This window comes from Oncorhynchus nerka, linkage group LG24, assembly GCF_034236695.1.
Source record: "Oncorhynchus nerka isolate Pitt River linkage group LG24, Oner_Uvic_2.0, whole genome shotgun sequence".
Taxonomy (NCBI): domain Eukaryota; kingdom Metazoa; phylum Chordata; class Actinopteri; order Salmoniformes; family Salmonidae; genus Oncorhynchus; species Oncorhynchus nerka.
The window spans coordinates 88,325,390-88,345,033 of record NC_088419.1 but is presented as its reverse complement, the minus strand read 5'-3'; the positions used below and the strand labels follow the sequence as shown (position 1 = coordinate 88,345,033).

At 44.5% G+C, this 19,644-nt stretch overlaps 1 protein-coding gene across 4 annotated transcripts in view; it reads left to right on the top strand.

The window, feature by feature from the left end:
- Positions 1-18,206, top strand: part of LOC115108783 (serine/threonine-protein kinase Nek7) — a 151,991-nt gene extending 133,785 nt beyond the window's left edge. For all 4 annotated transcript variants that reach the window (XM_065009253.1, XM_065009254.1, XM_065009255.1 and 1 more), the window contains 2 exons: positions 10,035-10,148; positions 15,303-18,206. In XM_065009253.1, coding sequence (XP_064865325.1) covers positions 10,035-10,148; positions 15,303-15,416 — 228 coding nt within the window. In that variant the 3' untranslated portion in view covers positions 15,417-18,206. The remainder of the gene's footprint in view (positions 1-10,034; positions 10,149-15,302) is intronic.
- Positions 18,207-19,644: the final 1,438 nt, after the last annotated feature.

The following is a 19,644-nucleotide window of genomic DNA, read 5'->3' as shown; positions in this document are numbered from 1 at the left end:
CCCCCAAGTAGCTGTGTACCCCCAAGTAGCTGTGTACCCCCCAAGTAGCTGTGTACCCCCATGTAGCTGTGTACCCCCATGTAGCTGTTTACCCCCAAGTAGTTGTGTACCCCCAAGTAGCTGTATACCCCCAAGTAGCTGTTTACCCCCAAGTAGCTGTATACCCCCAAGTAGCTGTATACCCCCAAGTAGCTGCATACCCCTAAGTAGCTGTTTACCCCCAAGTAGCTGTTTACCCCCAAGTAACTGTATACCCCCAAGTAGCTGTGTACCCACAAGTATTATACCCATGTGTAACTTATTACTCCTGTGTAGCGTTATAACCCTATGTAGCGTTATAACCCTATGTAGCGTCAAACCCCATATGTAGCATTATACCCGTGTGTAGCTTATTACTCCTGTGTAGCGTTATAACCCCATGTAGCGTTATAACCCCATGTAGCGTTATAACCCCATGTAGCGTTATAACCCCATGTAGCGTTATAACCCTATGTAGCGTTATAACCCCATGTAGCGTTATAACCCCATGTAGCGTTATAACCCCATGTAGCGTTATAACCCTATGTATTTTTTATACTGCTTTACTTTATACCCCTATATAGCGTCATACCCCTAAATAGCTTAATACCCCATATAGCTTTTAACCCTAAATAACTTTATACCGCTATATAGCTTTATACCCCTATATAGCTTTGTATCACTATATTACTTTACTGTATACCACAATGTAGCTTCATACCCCAATGTAGCTTCATACCCCAATGTAGCTTCATACCGCTATGTAGCTTTATACCCCTATATAGCTTTATACCCCTATATAGCTTTTTACCCCAAAATAGCTCTATCTTCAAACCCATTTGTAGCTTTATACTCCTAAATAGCTTTATATATAGCTGTATAGCTGTATATATATATTCCCCTATATAGCTTTATTTCCCTATATAGCTTTATTCCCCTATATAGCTGTATTCCCCTATATAGCTGTATTCCCCTACATTCCCCTATATAGCTGCATTCCCCTATATAGCTGTATTCCCCTATATAGCTGTATTCCCCTATATAGCTGTATTCCCCTATATAGCTGTATTCCCCTATATAGCTGTATTCCCCTATATAGCTGTATTCCCCTATATAGCTGTATTCCCCTATATAGCTTTATTCCCCTATATAGCTGTATTCCCCTATATAGCTGTATTCCCCTATATAGCTGTATTCCCCTATATAGCTGTATTCCCCTATATAGCTGTATTCCCCTATATAGCTGTATTCCCCTATATAGCTGTATTCCCCTAAATAGCTTAATACCCCTATAGCTTTATAACCATGTATAGCTTTATAACCATGTATAGCTTAATACCCCTATAGCTTTATAACCGTATATAGCTTAATACCCCTATAGCTTTATAACCATGTATAGCTTTATAACCGGATATAGCTTAATACCCCTATAGCTTTATAACCGTATATAGCTTAATACCCCTATAGCTTTATAACCATGTATAGCTTTATAACCGTATATAGCTTAATACCCCTATAGCTTTATAACCGTATATAGCTTAATACCCCTATAGCTTTATAACCATATATAGCTTAATGCCCCTGGATGTTTGACCTTATAATAAAAGATGAGAACATGCGTCCTTAAAGGCATCTGTATACTGTAGCTCTGCTGTGAAAACGCTTACATTTTTAGTTCATTTCACACTTTTAACATCTAATTAAAAATGTGTCACATAGTATGCCAGTGTTATCCACTGAGCATTACCTTGGTGCCTTCTCTTCCTACTGCTGACCCTACTGTCATAGTTTAATGTGATAGCTTAGTGAATTAATTTGTGTGTATGTGCCTACACACACTCTCTCTCTTAGGTCGGCATGAATTAATACAGCACATTATATCACATTAACAGACATAAAATAGCGTCTAACTTTGTTTTCCCTCATAATTTGTCATGCGCTAAGACTGAAGAAAGAAAGGGGGAGGGCTGATTCCATCTGAAAGGCTGTTCTATACAACAGGGGAGGGCTGATTCCATCTGAGAGGCTGTTCTATACAACAGGGGAGGGAGGGCTGATTCCATCTGAGAGGCTGTTCTATACAACAGGGGAGGGCTGATTCCATCTGAGAGGCTGTTCTATACAACAGGGGAGGGAGGGCTGATTCCATCTGAGAGGCTGTTCTATACAACAGGGGAGGGAGGGCTGATTCCATCTGAGAGGCTGTTCTATACAACAGGGGAGGGCTGATTCCATCTGAGAGGCTGTTCTATACAACAGGGGAGGGCTGATTCTATCTGAGAGGCTGTTCTATACAACAGGGGAGGGAGGGCTGATTCTATCTGAAAGGCTGTTCTATACAACAGGGGAGGGAGGGCTGATTCTATCTGAAAGGCTGTTCTATACAACAGGGGAGGGAGGGCTGATTCTATCTGAAAGGCTGTTCTATACAACAGGGGAGGGAGGGCTGATTCCATCTGAAAGGCTGTTCTATACAACAGGGGAGGGCTGATTCCATCTGAGAGGCTGTTCTATACAACAGGGGAGGGAGGGCTGATTCTATCTGAAAGGCTGTTCTATACAACAGGGGAGGGAGGGCTGATTCTATCTGAGAGGCTGTTCTCTACAACAGGGGAGGGAGGGCTGATTCTATCTGAAAGGCTGTTCTCTACAACAGGGGAGGGAGGGCTGATTCTATCTGATAGGCTGTTCTATACAACAGGGGAGGGCTGATTCTATCTGAAAGGCTGTTCTATACAACAGGGGAGGGAGGGCTGATTCCATTGGAAAGGCTGTTCTATACAACAGGGGAGGGCTGATTCCATCTGAAAGGCTGTTCTATACAACAGGGGAGGGCTGATTCCATCTGAAAGGCTGTTCTCTACAACAGGGGAGGGAGGGCTGATTCTATCTGAGAGGCTGTTCTATACAACAGGGGAGGGAGGGCTGATTCCATCTGAAAGGCTGTTCTATACAACAGGGGAGGGCTGATTCCATCTGAAAGGCTGTTCTATACAACAGGGGAGGGCTGATTCCATCTGAAAGGCTGTTCTCTACAACAGGGGAGGGAGGGCTGATTCTATCTGAGAGGCTGTTCTCTACAACAGGGGAGGGCTGATTCCATCTGAGAGGCTGTTCTCTACAACAGGGGAGGGAGGGCTGATTCCATCTGAAAGGCTGTTCTCTACAACAGGGGAGGGAGGGCTGATTCCATCTGAAAGGCTGTTCTATACAACAGGGGAGAGAGGGCTGATTCCTTCTGAAAGGCTGTTCTATACAACAGGGGAGGGCTGATTCCATCTGAGAGGCTGTTCTCTACAACAGGGGAGGGAGGGCTGATTCTATCTGAGAGGCTGTTCTCTACAACAGGGGAGGGCTGATTCTATCTGAAAGGCTGTTCTATACAACAGGGGAGGGAGGGCTGATTCTATCTGAGAGGCTGTTCTCTACAACAGGGGAGGGAGGGCTGATTCCATCTGAAAGGCTGTTCTCTACAACAGGGGAGGGAGGGCTGATTCTATCTGAGAGGCTGTTCTCTACAACAGGGGAGGGCTGATTCTATCTGAGAGGCTGTTCTCTACAACAGGGGAGGGCTGATTCCATCTGAAAGGCTGTTCTCTACAACAGGGGAGGGCTGATTCTATCTGAAAGGCTGTTCTATACAACAGGGGAGGGAGGGCTGATTCTACCTGAAAGGCTGTTTTATACAACAGGGGAGGGAGAGCGAGCGAGAGGGAGAGAGAGAGCAATATTCATTAGGCATCAAAGTCAAAGGATCTGCACAATATTAAAATACATGTTATAGATGGATGGAAAGTAGTGTGTAAACCTACCAAAAAAACATTTTGGAAACAACAAATTCAATCCCTTTTAGACAACTTCCTGGACAAAATATTTCACCGTAATAGTGAAGGTGTAAACTTGGCAGTTTGGAAACCTAAACACTATATTTGACCTCTCAGCTTCCCTACGAAATCTAAAAATGTCAAGCAGACAACCTTAGAAAATTAACAACAATGACAAATAGTTTGATGAAAATGCAAAAACTTAAGAAATTGAGAAACAAATCCAAGCAAAAACATAGAGACACAGAACCTGAGCCTCCGCCTTCACTGGTGATTCACTAAAGCAATACAGAACAACGGAAACAGCAAGACAGAAATCAGCTCAATGTCATTGAAGAATAGATATAATCTAACCACTTCTGGGGAAATTAGAACTCTCTAAACAAACAACAACACGAAGAGTTATCTATCCAAAATGGAGATGTCTTCTTTGCTCTATAACAATGAACAAACATTTTTAGAATCAGCAATTATTTTTTTAACATATATTTAACTTGGCAAGTCAGTTAAGAACAAATTATTATGTTCAATGACGGCCTAGGAACAGTGGGTTAACTTCCTGTTCAGGGGCAGAACGACAGATTTGTACCTTGTCAGCTCGGGGGTTTGAACTTGCAAACTTCCGGTTACTAGTCTAACGCTTTAACCACTAGGCTACCCAGCCTCCCCAAAAGACTACCAGAACCCACTGGTATCTCCAATTACATTACATGAACTACAGGACAAAATATAAACCTTCTAACCCAAAAAGGCATGTGGTGTTGATGGTATCCTACATGACATTATAAAATATACAGACCACAAATTCCAATTGGCTATACTTAAACTCTTTAACATCATCCTCAGCTCTGGCATCTTCCCCAATATTTGGAACCAAGCACTGATAACCCCAATCCACAAAAGTGGAGACAAATTTGACCCCAATAACTAATGTCAACAGCAACCTTGGGAAAATCCTCTGCATTATCATTAAATCAAATCACATTTTATTAGTGACATGTGCCAAATACAACAGGTGTAGACCTTACAGTGAAATGCTTACTTATGAGCCCCTAACCAACAATGCAGTTTAATAAAATAAAAAAAATAATATGAATATGAATAAGAAATAAAGTAGCAAGTATTTAAAGAGCAGCAGTAAAATAACAATAGCAATATTCAGGGGGATACCGGTTAATTGAGGTAATATGTACATGTAGGTATAATTATTAAGTGACTATGTATAGATGATAACAACAGAGAGTAGCAGTGGTGTAAACGGAGGGGGGGTGGTCTCGACGGTGCAGCTGTAGAACCTTTTGAGGATCTGAGGACCCATGCCAAATCTTTTCAGTCTCCTGAGGGGGAAAAGGTGTTGTTCGTGCCCTCTTCATGACTGTGTTGACGTGCTTGGACCATGTTAGTTTGTTGGTGATGTGGACACCAAGGAACTTGAAGCGCTCAACCTGCTCCACTACAGCCGTGTCAATGAGAATGGGGGCGTGCTCTGTCCTCTTTTTCATGTAGTCCACAATCATCTCCTTCGTCTTGATCATGTTGAGAAAGAAGTTGTTGTCCTGGCACCACAGGTCTCTGACCTCCCTATAGACTGTCTCGTCGTTATCGGTGATCAGGCCTACCACAGTTGTGTCATCGGCAAACTTAATGATGGTGTTGGAGTCGTACCTGGCCATGAAGTTATGAGTGAACAGTGAGTACAGGAGGGGACTGAGCACGCACCCCTGAGGGGCCCCCGTGTTGAGGATCAGCGTGGCGGATGTGTTGTTATCTACCCTTACCACCTGTGGCGGCCCGTCAGGCCCGTCACCTCCAGAGGGAGGTGTTTAGTCCCAGGATCCTTAGGTTATTGATGAGCTTTGAGGGCACTATGGTGTTGAACGCTGAGCTGTTGTCAATGAACAGCATTCTCACATAGGTGTTCCTTTTGTCCAGGTGGGAGAGGGCAGTGTGGAGTGCAATAGAGATTGCATCATCTGTGGATCTGTTGGGGTGGTATGCAAATTGGAATGGGTCTAGGGTTTCTGGGACAATGGTGTTGATTAGAGTCATGACCAGCCGTTCAAAGCACTTCATGGCTACAGACGTGAGTGCTATGGGTTGGCAGTCATTTAGGCAGGTTACCTTAGTGTTCTCGGGCACGGACTATGTATTTTTGCAAATAACAGCTGCTGCACGATATCTAAGGAAGTCTCGGGTTTTGCTCACCTGAGGTAGAGTATCTCATGATATGCTGTAGACCACACTATCTACCTAGAGAGTTTTCATCTGTATTTTTTGTAGCTGCCTACAGTCGTGGCCAAAACTTTTGAGAATGACACAAAGTTTGCTGCTTCAGTGTCTTTAGATATTTTGTCAGATGTTACTATAGAATACTGAAGTATAATTACAAGCATTTCATAAGTGTCCGCCCTGGCATGCAATCCGCCCTGGCATGCTGTCAATTAACTTCTGGACCACATCCTGACTGATGGCTGCCCATTCTTGCATAATCAATGCTTGGAGTTTGTCAGAATTTGTGGGTTTTTGTGTGTCCACCCGCCCCACAAGTTCTCAATGGGATTAAGGTCTGGGGAGTTTCCTGGCCATGAACCCAAAATATCGATGTTTGGTTCCCCGAGCCACTTACTTACCACTTTGCCTTATGGCAAGGTGCTCCATCATGCTGGAAAAGGCATTGTTCGTCACCAAACTATTCCTGGATGGTTGGGAGAAGTTGCTCTCAGAGGATGTGTTGGTACCGTTCTTTATTCATGGCTGTGTTCTTAGGCAAAATTGTGAGTGAGCCCATTCCCTTGGCTGAGAAGCAACCCCACACATGAATGGTCTCAGGATGCTTTACTGTTGGCATGACACAGGACTGATGATAGCGCTCACCTTGTCTTCTCCGGACAAGCTTGTTTCCGGATGAAAGGGGATTCATCAGAGAAAATTACTTTACCCCAGTCCTCAGAAGTCCAATCCCTGTACCTTTTGCAGAAAATTAGTCTATCCCTGATGTTTTTCCTGGAGAGAAGTGGCTTCTTTGCTGCCCTTCTTGACACCAGGCCATCCTCCAAAAGTCTTCGCCTCACTGTGCATGCAGATGCACTCACACCTGCCTGCTGCCATTCCTGAGCAAGCTCTGTACTGGTGGTGCCCCGATCCCGCAGCTGAATCAACTTTAGGAGATGGTCCTGGCACTTGCTGGACTTTCTTGTGCGCCCTAAAGCCTTCTTCACAACAATTGAACCGCTCTCCTTGAAGTTCTTGATGATCCGATAAATGGTTGATTTAGGTGCAATCTTACTGGCAGCAATATCCTTGCATGTGAAGCCCTTTTTGTGCAAAGCAATGATGAAGGCACATGTTTCCTTGCAGGTAACCATGTTTGACAGAGGAAGAACAATGATTCCAAGTACCACCCTCCTTTTGAAGCTTCCAGTCTGTTATTTGAACTCATTCAGCATGACAGAGTGATCTCCAGTCCTGTCCTCATCAACACTCACACCTGTTTTAATGAGAGAATCACTGACATGATGTCAGCTGGTCCTTTTGTGGCAGGGCTGAAATGCAATGCAAATGTTTTTTGGGGATTCAGTTCATTTGCATGGCAAAGAGGGACTTTGCAATTAATTGCAATTCATCTGATCACTCTTCATAACATTCTGGAGTATATGCAAATTGCCATCATACAAACTGTGGCAGCAGACTTTGTGAAAATGTATATCTGTGTAATTTTCAAAACTTGTGGCCACGACTATAGACCTAACATACGTCCTCCTTAACATGGCCAGGGCCTCATGCTAACTCAGACTGAACTGTAGAGAAGAACACAGACACTGCACAGCGACCGTGCTAGATGGGCGAGGAGGAGGCAGACAACCAGCAAGAGAAAAAAGTGAGGTGTGTGTGTGTGCATGCCACCAGCAGTCCCTCAGACAGACAGCAGGCGTGCGTGTGCGGCAACAAACCCTGGAATACCAATGAGCCCACACACAGGTCCTAGAGGTCATAGAGTGAGTCAGTCATCTCGCCTATCGCCATGACGCCCAGCCTGCAGTGAGTCTGAGAGAGTGGGGGGGCCCTGTGTGTGTGCAGGGCCGGCAGCTGTCAGGGGCCAGTAGTAACAGACCCTAATGAACCAGATGAATAGTGCAAAAACTCCCAAATACAAACAGGACAGTTGACATTTTTCTTCTGTCAAAAGCAGAAGATGCATGAAAATACAATGGTACAACCCTTTACTGGCCACAGCTGCTGTCTGCCTACCCCTACAATCTCTCTCTCTCTCTCTCCTGGTCTCTCTCTCTCTTTATCTTTCTCTCTCTCTCTTTCTCTCTCTCTTTCTCTCTCTCTTTCTCTCTCTTTCTCTCTCTCTTTCTCTCTCTCTTTCTCTCTCTCTTTCTCTCTCTTTCTCTCTCTCTATCTTTCTCTATCTTTCTCTCTCTTTCTCTCTCTCTTTCTCTCTCTCTCTATCTCCTGGTCTCTCTCTCTTTCTCTCTCTGTCTCTCTTTCTCGCTCTCTCTTTCTCTCTCTCTCTGGTCTCCTGGTCTCTCTCTCTCACTCCCCCCTGGCCTCTCTCTCTCCAAGGAATACATGCCAGAACCCTACCTCTCCCCCTGCCACACACACACAGTGTGCTACAATAGTGTGTGTAAACGATGATGCAGTGTGGGGGGGGTATTCTAGCACCATCATCCTAACTTCTTATTGGCTGACGTGACAGAGGCTGTCTTAACCATGTCCAACACCCACTGTTAGATGGAGGGATGGAGAGAGGGGTTGAATAACTGCTTCGATGGAAGCAATGTGTCTCCTTTCCTATCCTCCCCTCGTTGCTAGGCAACCCCTTGGTTGCTTGATTAAGCGCTGGTAAATGATAAAGATGGTGTGAGGAAGAGAGAGAGAAAAGGGGAGAGATAATGGAACATCTGGAAGAAAAGTGACACCAGTCTCGATGGCTGCTTCAGCTAATGTCTGCCTCTCACTCCTCTACCTACTCCCACCTTTCTCCACTCTCCCTATATCCTCCTTTACCCACTCGCCCTCCTTCCCTCCTCCTCCACTCTCCCTATATCCTCCTTTACCCACTCGCCCTCCTTCCCTCCTCCTCCTCCTCCTCCACTCTTCCTCTTCTCTGTGGCTACGCTCGCCTGCCTGCCTTTTTCAGAGAAGGGGCCTCTCTGTTCCACCTAACTGAGATATCCCCCCTTCTCCCTCCTTTCTCCTCTTAGTTTTAATAGAGAAACGGAGCAGGAGAAAACCAGTCAACTGGAGGGAAACAAACAACCAAAAATAAACTTCCTGCGATTACATTTTTTGGTTCAGTTGATTTGAAATCCAACCATTCTCTATCTCACACATACACAGACTTCAGTCCAGTGGTCACACATACACTGAGTGTACAAAACATTAGGAACACCTTCCTAGTATTGAGTTGCACCCCCTTTTGCCCTCAGAACAGCCTCAATTCATCAGGTCATGGACTCTACAAGGTGTTGAAAGGGTTCCACAGGGATGCTGGCCCATGTTGACTCTAATGCTTCCCACAGTTGTCCAGTTAGCTGGATGTCCTTTGGGTGGTGGACCATTCATGATACACACAGGAAACTGTTGAGCATGAAAAACCCACTAGCGTTGCAGTTCTTGACACAAACCAGTGTACCTGGCACCTACTACCATACCCTGTTCAAAGGCACTTACACATTTTGTCTTGCCCATTTACCCTCTGAATGGCCCACACACACAATCCATGTCTCAATTGTCTCAAGACTTAAACATCCTTATTTAACCTGTCTCCTCCCCTTCATCTACACTGATTGAAGTGTAGATCCCTTATTGACATCAATAAGGAATAATATAAGGAATAATACATTTCACCTGGATTCACGAGGTCAGTATGCCAGGGAAAGTGCAGGTGTTCCTATTTTTTGGTACACTGTGTACATCGAGAAGGCCACATTCAGATGAAGTCTTTTCTTTGTCCTCCAGAGAATTGTGTGTATTTGGGTATTTTTTTTTCATTAAATGTTTTTCATGTAACCTTTATTTAACCAGGCAATTCAGTTAGGAACAAATTAATATTTACAATGACGGCCTACCCTGGGTTTGGACGACACTGGGCCAATTGTGCGCTGCCCTATAGGACTCCCAATCACGGCCAGATGTGATACAGCCTGGATCCTTAACTAAATGTCTCTCTTCTTCCCTCAGATGGCAGCTCTCCAGAGCCCGTTCTACGGTGATAAGATGAACCTGTACTCTCTTTGTAAGAAGATAGAGCAGTGTGACTACCCTCCACTTCCATCCGACCACTACTCTGAAGAGGTACTTCTCCAACTCTCACTTTACACTCTTTCACCTTCTCTCCATCTCTCACCCCAAAATCTCACTCGTTGACCCTGGAATCAGTAGTATAGCCCACTACATACATTAAAATACATCTGCAGGCCTCATCCCAAACCAATGGGAAAGTATGGAACATTACTATGGGTTAGCCAAAACTGCAACTTGTAAGTGATCATATTCTATTAAAAGCCTCTAGGCAAGAACTGACATTGGGGCTGAATCTGAATCTGAAATATCCTTCAGTTGTAGTTGTGCATGTGTTTTCAAATCAAATTGTATTTGTCACATGCGTCAAATACAACAGGTGTTTGTGAAATGCTTACATACCTTAACCAAAAATGCAGTTCAAGAAATAGTGTTAAGAAAACATTTACTAAATAAACTTAAGTATAAAATAAAGTAAATACTAACACAAAATAACAAAAACAGGGAACCAGTAGCAAGTCGGTGTGCGGTGGTACAGGTTAGTCAAGGATATTTGTACATGTTGGTAGGGGTACAGTGACTATGCATAGATAATAACAGTGAGTTGAATCAGTGTAAAAACAATGGGGGGGGGGGGGAGTCAATGTAAATAGTCCGGGTGGCCATTTGATTAATTGTTCAGCAGTCTTATGGCTTGGGGTAGAAGCTGTTAAGGAGGCTTTTGGTCCTAGACTTGGCGCTCAGGTACCGCTTGCCGTGCGGGAGCAGAGAAAACAGTCTATAGTCTTTGACCACTTTTTGGGCCTTCCTCTGACATCACCTAGTATATAGGTCCTGGATGGCAGGAAGCTTGGCACCAGTTAAGTACTGGGCAGTACCCACTACCCTCTGTAAAGCCTTATGTTCGGATGCTGAGCAGTTGCCATACCAGGCGGTGATGCAACCAGTCAGGATGCTCTCAATGATGCAGCTGTAGAACCTTTTGAGCATCTGGGGACCAATGCCAAATCATTTCAGTCTCCTGAGGGGGAAAAGGTTTTGTCGTGCCGTCTTCACGACTGTCTTGGTGTGTTTAGACTATGATAGATTGTTGGGGATTTGGACACCAGGGAACTTGAAGCTCTCAACCCGCTCCACTACAGCCCTGCCGATATGAATGGGGGTTTGTTCAGCCCTCCTTTTCTTGTAGTCCACTATCATCTCCTTAGTCTTGCTCACATTGAGGGAGAGGTTGTTGTCCTGGCACCACACTGCCACGTCTGACCTCCTGCCTATAGTGTGTTTGTCTCATCGTTGTCGGTGATCAGACCTACCACAGTTGTGTCGTCAGCAAACTTAATGATGATGTTGGAGTCGTGCTTGGCCATGCAGTCATGGGTGAACAGTGAACACATGAGGGGACTGAGCACACACCCCTGAGGGGCCCCCGTGTTGAGGATCAGCGTGGCAGATGTGGGGTGGCCTGTCAGGAAGTCCAGGATCCAGTTGCAGAGGGAGCTGTTTAGTCCAAGGGTCCTTAGCTTAGTGATGAGCTTTGAGGGCACTATGTTGCTGAACGCTGAGCTGTAGTCAATGAACAGCATTCTCACGTAGGTGTTCCTTTTGTCCAGGAGGGAAAGGGCAGTGTGGAATGAGATTGCGTCATCTGTGGATCTGTTTGGGTGGTATGTGAATTGGAGTCGTCTAGGGTATCCGGGAGAATGCTGTTGATGTGATCCATGACCAGCCTTTCAAAGCACGCCTTTCAAAGCACTTCATGGCTACCGACATGAGTGCAACAGGGCGGTAATCATTTAGGCAGGTAACCTTCGCTTTCTTGGGCACAGGGACTATGGTGGTCTGCTTGAAACGTGTAGGTATTACAAACTCAGTCAAGGAGAGGTTGAAAATGTCAGTGAAGACACTTACCAGTTGGTCCGCGCATGCTCTGAGTAAACGTTCTGGTAATCCGTATGGCCTCAAGGCCTTGTGAATGTTGACCTGTTTAAAGGTCTTGCTCTCATCGGCCCCATGGAGAGCATGATCACACCGCTGTCCAAAACAGCTGGTGCTCTCATGAATGCTTCAGTTTTGCTTGCCTTGAAGCGAGCATAAAAGGCAATTAGCCCAACTTGTAGGCTTGTGACAATGGGCAGCTCGTGGCTGTGTTTCCCTTTGTAGTCTGTAATAGTTTGCAAGCCCTGCCACGTCCAATGAGCATCAGAGCCGGTGTAGTAGGATGCAATCTTAGTCCTGTATTGAGGCTTTGCCTGTTGATGGTTCATCTGAGGGCATAGCGGGATTTCTTATTGTGTCCAGATTAGTGCCCCTCTCCTTAAAAGCATCAGCTCTAGCCTTTAGCTCGGTGCGGATGTTGTAATCCTTCTGGTTGGGATATGTACGTACGGTCACTGTGGGAATGATGTCATCGATGCACTTATTGATGAAGCCGGTGACTGATGTGGTGTATTCCTCAATGCCATTGGAGGAATCCCGGAACATATTACAGTCTGTGCAAAACAGTCCTGTAGCATTTGCAACATCGGACCACTTCCGTATTGATTGAGTCACTGGTACTTCCTGTTTTAGTTTTCACTTGTAAGCAGGAATCAGGGGGATATAATTATGGTCAGATTTTCCAAATGGAGGGCGAGGGAGAGCTTTTGTATGCGTCTCTGTGTGTGGAGTAAAGGTGGTCTAGAGTTTTTTTCCCCCCTCTTGTTGCACATGTGACATGCTGGTAGAAATGAGGTCAAACGGATTTAAGTTTGCCTGCATTAAAGTCCTTGGCCACTTGGAGCGTCGCTTCTGGATGAGCATTTTCTTGTTCGCTTATGGCCTTATACAGCTGAGTGCGGTCGTTGTGCCAGCATCGGTTTGTGGTGGTAAATAAACAGCTACGAAAAATATAAATGGAAACTCTCTTGGTAGATAGTGTGGTCTACAGTTTATCATGACCTCAGGGGAGCAATACCTAGAGACTACCTTAATATTCGACATTGCGCACCAGCAGTGATTGACCAATAGACACACACCACCACCCCTCATCTTATCGGCCGTAGCTGTACTGTCCTGCCTATGCATGGAAAACACAGCCAACTGTATATTATCTGTGTTGTCGTTCAGCCACGACTCGGTTAAACATTTATCGTAAACATACGATATTACAGTTTTAATGTCCCATTGGTAGGATAGTCTTGAACGGAGCTCATCCAGTTTATTCTCCAGTGATTGCCAGTTTATTCTCAAGTTGGCCAATACAACAGATGGTAGAGGCGGTCGCCGACGAATTCTCACCAGGCTCCCTGATCTCCGCCCCTGTCTTTTCTTCCCTCGAATGACAGGGATTTGGGCCTGGTCTCAGAGAAACAGTATATCCTTCGCGTCGGACTCATTAAATACAAACTATTCGTCCATTTCGAGGTGAGTAATCGGTGTTCTGATACAGGGAAGCTCTTTTCGGTCATAGGAGATGGTAGCAGCAAAAAATTAGAAAAACACGCAAAATAGCACAATTGTTTAGGGGCCTGTAAAATGGCAGCCATCCATTCCGGCGCCGTCTCTGGGCTGTGCACAGACATTGCATACAATGTAATGTAGAACTATCTATCTGTGGTTATAGATGGCCAACCTACAGACTGCTGCTGATTGCTTGTTGTGTGTGTGCGCTACCCATGATTCCCCACCACCCAGCCACCATATCACCCTCTATCACCCCATTCAGGAAAGAGAGAGATGGGAAGGGAGAGAGAGGGAGGTGGAGGGATGAGGGTGCCTGGAGCGCCTGTCTGGATGTAAACAAAGCTCCTGAAGCATCGGCAGAAAACTGTCAGCTGCTCATCTTTGTTCTGTCATTTACTGTCTCCTCCGTTCGCTTCCCCCTTTCTCCCCCTTCCACCTGACTCCATCCCTCTACCCCCCCCCTTATCTCGCCGCTGTGAAGAGGAACATAAATATTTTACATATTTTACATATCTCTTCATCACTCATCCTCCTCTCTCCATTCTATGGGACTAATTCTCAGACTGTCTGCATTTGTATCACACACACACCCTGACATACACACACACACACACACACCCTGACATACACGCATATATACACACACACACACACACCCTGACATACACACACATATACACACATACCCTGACACACACACATACCCTGACACACACACACAGCCTGACACACACGTACACACCCTGACACACACACACACCCTGACACACATACACACACACACATACCCTGACACACACGTACACACCCTGACACACACACACACACACCCTGACACACACGTACACACCCTGACACACACACACACACACCCTGACACACACACACACATACCCTGACACACACACACACACCCTGACACACACACACACACACACACACCCTGACACATACACACACACACACATACCCTGACACACACACCGTACGCTGCATGTCGAGGACTTGCCGAGCCCAGCACCACATATCAGCGGTCAGGAAGTCGGCAGGCGGTTACCATAGCGACCTCGCACATGCGCTTTCTTTTCTTTCTTTCTTTTTTATTCCTTTTTTTAATGATGGTGGTCACTGTTCCACCTCTCAGCCCCTCTATCCGCTCCAGTAAGCCGCTCCCCTCCGGGGTGTGTGTGTGTCTGTGTGTGTCTGTGTGTGTGTCTGTGTGTGTGTGTGTGTCTGTCTGTGTGCAATGCGTGTCTGTGCCTGATTTTAGCGATGTGCGAGCAAGTGTGTGTGTGTCTCAGGTTGACTGAAAGTAGATTCACAAGGCCGTGGGGTAATTAACACACTATTACCCCCCCACCTCCCGCTGTATTTAGTTACAACACCTGTAGCCTGCTAGCTGCAATCGGAAAGGGAGGAGGGTGACAATGAGATATTTAAGAATGTGTTTCTGTCATTAGATTTATTCATTTGTCTGGAATGTTCTTTTAACACAACCGACAGACAGCTCTTTTTATGCTTTGTCTCACGATACGGTCTAATAGCTGATATCTCTCTCTCTCTCTCTCTCTGTCTCTCTCTCTCTCTGTCTCTCTCTCTCGCACTCTGTCTCTCTCTGTCTCTCTCTCTCTCTCTCCGTGTCTCTCTCCGTCTCTCTCTGTCTCTCTCCGTCTCTCTCTGTCTCTCTCTCTCTCACTCTGTCTCTCTCTCTCTCTCTCTCTCCGTCTCTCTCTCTCTCTTTCTCTCTCTCTCTCTCTCTCCATCCAGCTGAGAAAGGTGGTAGATATGTGTATTAACCCCGACCCAGAGAAGAGGGCTGACATCATATACGTGTATGATATTGCCAAACACATGCAACGCCAGACGCAGCTGGGCAGCTAAGTCTTCACCGGAGACACACTACGACCTGCACTCCTCTCCTCCTCTCCTCTCCTCTCTTGCCTCACCTCCACAGAAGGACAGGCAGACATCGATGTTGTCTTTCACACAATCATGTATTCAGAAGTTCAGTTGTTCCGAGGTCTCTTTATTGTTAAGGTTGTTTTTGTTTAGGAGAAGGGAGTGCTGTCTGTATGTCCCAGATATGTCCTGTATCTATTCCCATTGAGCTTAAAGATGGCTGCAGCTAAGAATGTTCTGATGGTGCCCCCTGCCCTGCCCTGCCTGGCCCTGCCTTAGACCGCTGCATCACTCGGGAAGCCCGGTCCTGACGTAGTTAAAGCCTGTATCACAGAGGAATCTGCAATATGAATGTTTAGTGTTGTACTGTTAGTTATTTTAGTAACAGAACATCCTGTTAGATGTAGTTTATCTGGAGAGCTGTAGTATCGAGATCCAATCAAAAATACAGACGGAAAGAAGAAGAAGAAATCTAGTGTTTAGATGGTTAAATGTTGCTGTGTTGCACTTTGTACCCCGGTACTGACAGGGTGGTGAGGTAATGTGGTGATGAATATGTCTAGGAGGGGGGTGTCTTTTACCCCAAAGAGCAAAGAGAGAACTAGTGAAGAGGTAGGTAGAGGTAGAGAGATGCTGCAAGGTTATACATGTATGTACTTGGTTGAATGTAATAATGATGTTATAATTTCAAATATTAAAGCTTTATTTCCATTTTTTAAATGTATTATCATTTTATTTTGTTAATTTAGCAGACACTCTTATCCAGAGTAATTTTCAGGTGCAATTAGGGTTAAAGTGCTTTGCTCAAGGGCACATAGACAGATGTCGGTTCGGGGACTGGCTCAACTCTCTTAACCGCTAGGCTACCTGGTGCCCCTTTCTCTGGTTAGGGCCGTCCATGACGAGAAACCAAATGCTACCTGAAGTACCTGGTGATAGTTATTAGTTCTAACTAACACTTTGAACCACCAACCCAAAGATCAGTCCTCTATTTTATATTTATATTTTAGTTATAAAAACTCTTCAACTTGGGACAGCTAGCTAGTAGTCACCTATTTTGTTTTGATTTTTTTATTGGTGTGTTTTATTTTTTTCGGGTGGTAGTCGGGTGGAGGAGAGATGTCTATGTTTAACAGTGATTGTGTTTACACATCAAATCACCTTAGTGGTGTTGTGATTGGGGAAATGAACAACAGTGATAGAATGCAGGAGATACAGGATATTACACGACTTGCTGATCATCTCATTTGTTTGACTCACTATTGTCCCACCAACTGATTGGCTGGTATATTCCAGTTCTATTGTCCCACCAACTGATTGGCTGGTATATTCCAGTTCTATTGTCCCACCAACTGATTGGCTGGTATATTCCAGTTCTATTGTCCCACCAACTGATTGGCTGGTATATTCCAGTTCTATTGTCCCACCAACTGATTGGCTGGTATTTTCCAGTTCTATTGTCCCACCAACTGATTGGCTGGTATATTCCAGTTCTATTGTCCCACCAACTGATTGGCTGGTATATTCCAGTTCTATTGTCCCACCAACTGATTGGCTGGTATATTCCAGTTCTATTGTCCCACCAACTGATTGGCTGGTATATTCCAGTTCTATTGTCCCACCAACTGATTGGCTGGTATATTCCAGTTCTATTGTCCCACCAACTGATTGGCTGGTATTTTCCAGTTCTATTGTCCCACCAACTGATTGGCTGGTATATTCCAGTTCTATTGTCCCACCAACTGATTGGCTGGTATATTCCAGTTCTATTGTCCCACCAACTGATTGGCTGGTATATTCCAGTTCTATTGTCCCACCAACTGATTGGCTGGTATATTCCATGTCAATATTCAATTTTTGTCTTTTACACACCAAATCCTCTACAGTAGAATATTCTGTACACACCATTCTAACACCCCCAATGCCTTCCTTTCTCAGCTCTTCTCCCTGTGTCTGTAACTGATGGAAAACCAGTTCAACGGTGAGGAAGCATTGTTAGTTGAAATAAATTCCTTATCAATAATGACCTTCTATCAGAACAACACATGCCTTATCAATAATGACCTATCAGAACAACACATGCCTTATCAATAATGACCTTCTATCAGAACAACACATGCCTTATCAATAATGACCTATCAGAACAACACATGCCTTATCAATAATGACCTATCAGAACAACACATGCCTTATCGATAATCACCTGCTATTAGAACAACACATGCCTTATCAATAATGACCTTCTATCAGAACAACACATGCCTTATCAATAATGACCTGCTATTAGAACAACACATGCCTTATCAGTAATGACCTGCTATCAGAACAACCCATGCCTTATCAATAATGACCTGCTATCAGAACAACACATGCCTTATCAATAATGACCTGCTATCAGAACAACACATGTGTCACGCCCTGGTCAAAGTATATTGTGTTTGTCTTTATTTATTTGGTCAGGCTGGGGTGTGACATGGGTTTATTGTGGTGTGTTTTGTCTTGGGGTTTTGTTAGGTATTGGGTGTGTGGCTTAGTGGGGGTATCTAGCAAAGTCTATGGCTGTCTGGAGTGGTTCTCAATCAGAGGCAGGTGTTTATCGTTGTCTCTGATTGGGAACCATATTTAGGCAGCCATATTCTTTGAGTGTTTTGTGGGTGATTGTTCCTGTCTTTGTGTTTGCACCAGATAGGGCTGTTTCGGTTTTCACATTTCATTATTTTGTAGTTTCTTCATGTATAGTTTTTTCCTTCATTAAAATATCATGAATCATCATCACGCTGCATTTTGGTCCGACTCTCCTTCTCCACAAGAAAGCCGTTACAACATGCCTTATCAATAATGACCTGCTATCAGAACAACACATGCCTTATCAATAATGACCTTCTATCAGAACAACACATGCCTTATCAATTATGTCCTTCTATCAGAACAACACATGCCTTATCAAATATGACCTTCTATCAGAACAACACATGCCTTATCAATAATGACCTGCTATCAGAACAACACATGCCTTATCAATAATGACCTGCTATTAGAACAACACATGCCTTATCAATAATGACCTGCTATCAGAACAACACATGCCTTATCAGTGATGACCTTCTATCAGAACAACACATGTCTTATCAATAATGACCTTCTATCAGAACAACACATGCCTTATCAATAATGACCTGCTATCAGAACAACACATGCCTTATCAATAATGACCTTCTATCAGAACAACACATGCCTTATCAATAATGACCTGCTATCAGAATGTATTTTACTCCCCATCCCCATCTTATGGTCAGGGTTGGCTAGTTTACTTTCTAAATGTAATCCATTTCTCCCAAACAATGCTTATGGTAAACATTGCTAAGATGATAGCAGATAACCATTATCTGATCAAATAAATACAAGTTTAAGAGGATTGTCAGTGTTTTCAAGTCTTGTTTACTACTTCCTTCCATCCTGCATAATTTTAATTGCTTCTTTCTGCGCTTGTTTTGGTGATGCAGGACAGAATTGATTCATATTGTAGAAGATGCAATAATGTATTTGCCTTAAAGAAGATAATATATGTTGTCTTATGGAGGAAAAGCACCGAGGCTATTTTGTGCTTGTTAACGGCACACACACACATACACACACACACGCACATAGGGTTAGATGGCTCCCAGGGGTGATGACTAGGTTTGGGTGGTTTCCAGATTTTAACATCGTCATACCGTCCTTCTCTCATCCTGGCTTAGTACACAAGGGGGCGTCAAAAAAACACCATTTGGCGTCTGTTACCAGAATGTTAACAAAAGTAGCACAAGTAATAGAGAATTTCCATGGATGCTGCTAGCTAAATATGCTAATGAGTGCAAAGACAGGCATAAAGTCCCACATATATAGGTAGGAGCTACGGAAATGTAATTTTTGTTGAGTTTGGAAATGTACAAGCGAGTGTGAACGAAAGACATTATGCAAATGAACAAAGTTTTGACGCATGCTTGTCTAGAGGAAGAACAGAGTACTGGCTCTGAAGCAGCATGTATACACGCTGTGTCTGTGTGGAGTCTGGAGTCGCCAGGGAAACAGGCCTGCCTGCTCTGCTTGGAGAACATAGGGGAGAAGCAGACGGGCTGAGAACGAAGAGGAGAAAAAAAGATATCAAAAGATAGCAGTGGCAGCTGTACAAATAATTCATCCAAAGACCTATGACTTCTCAAACACGGCA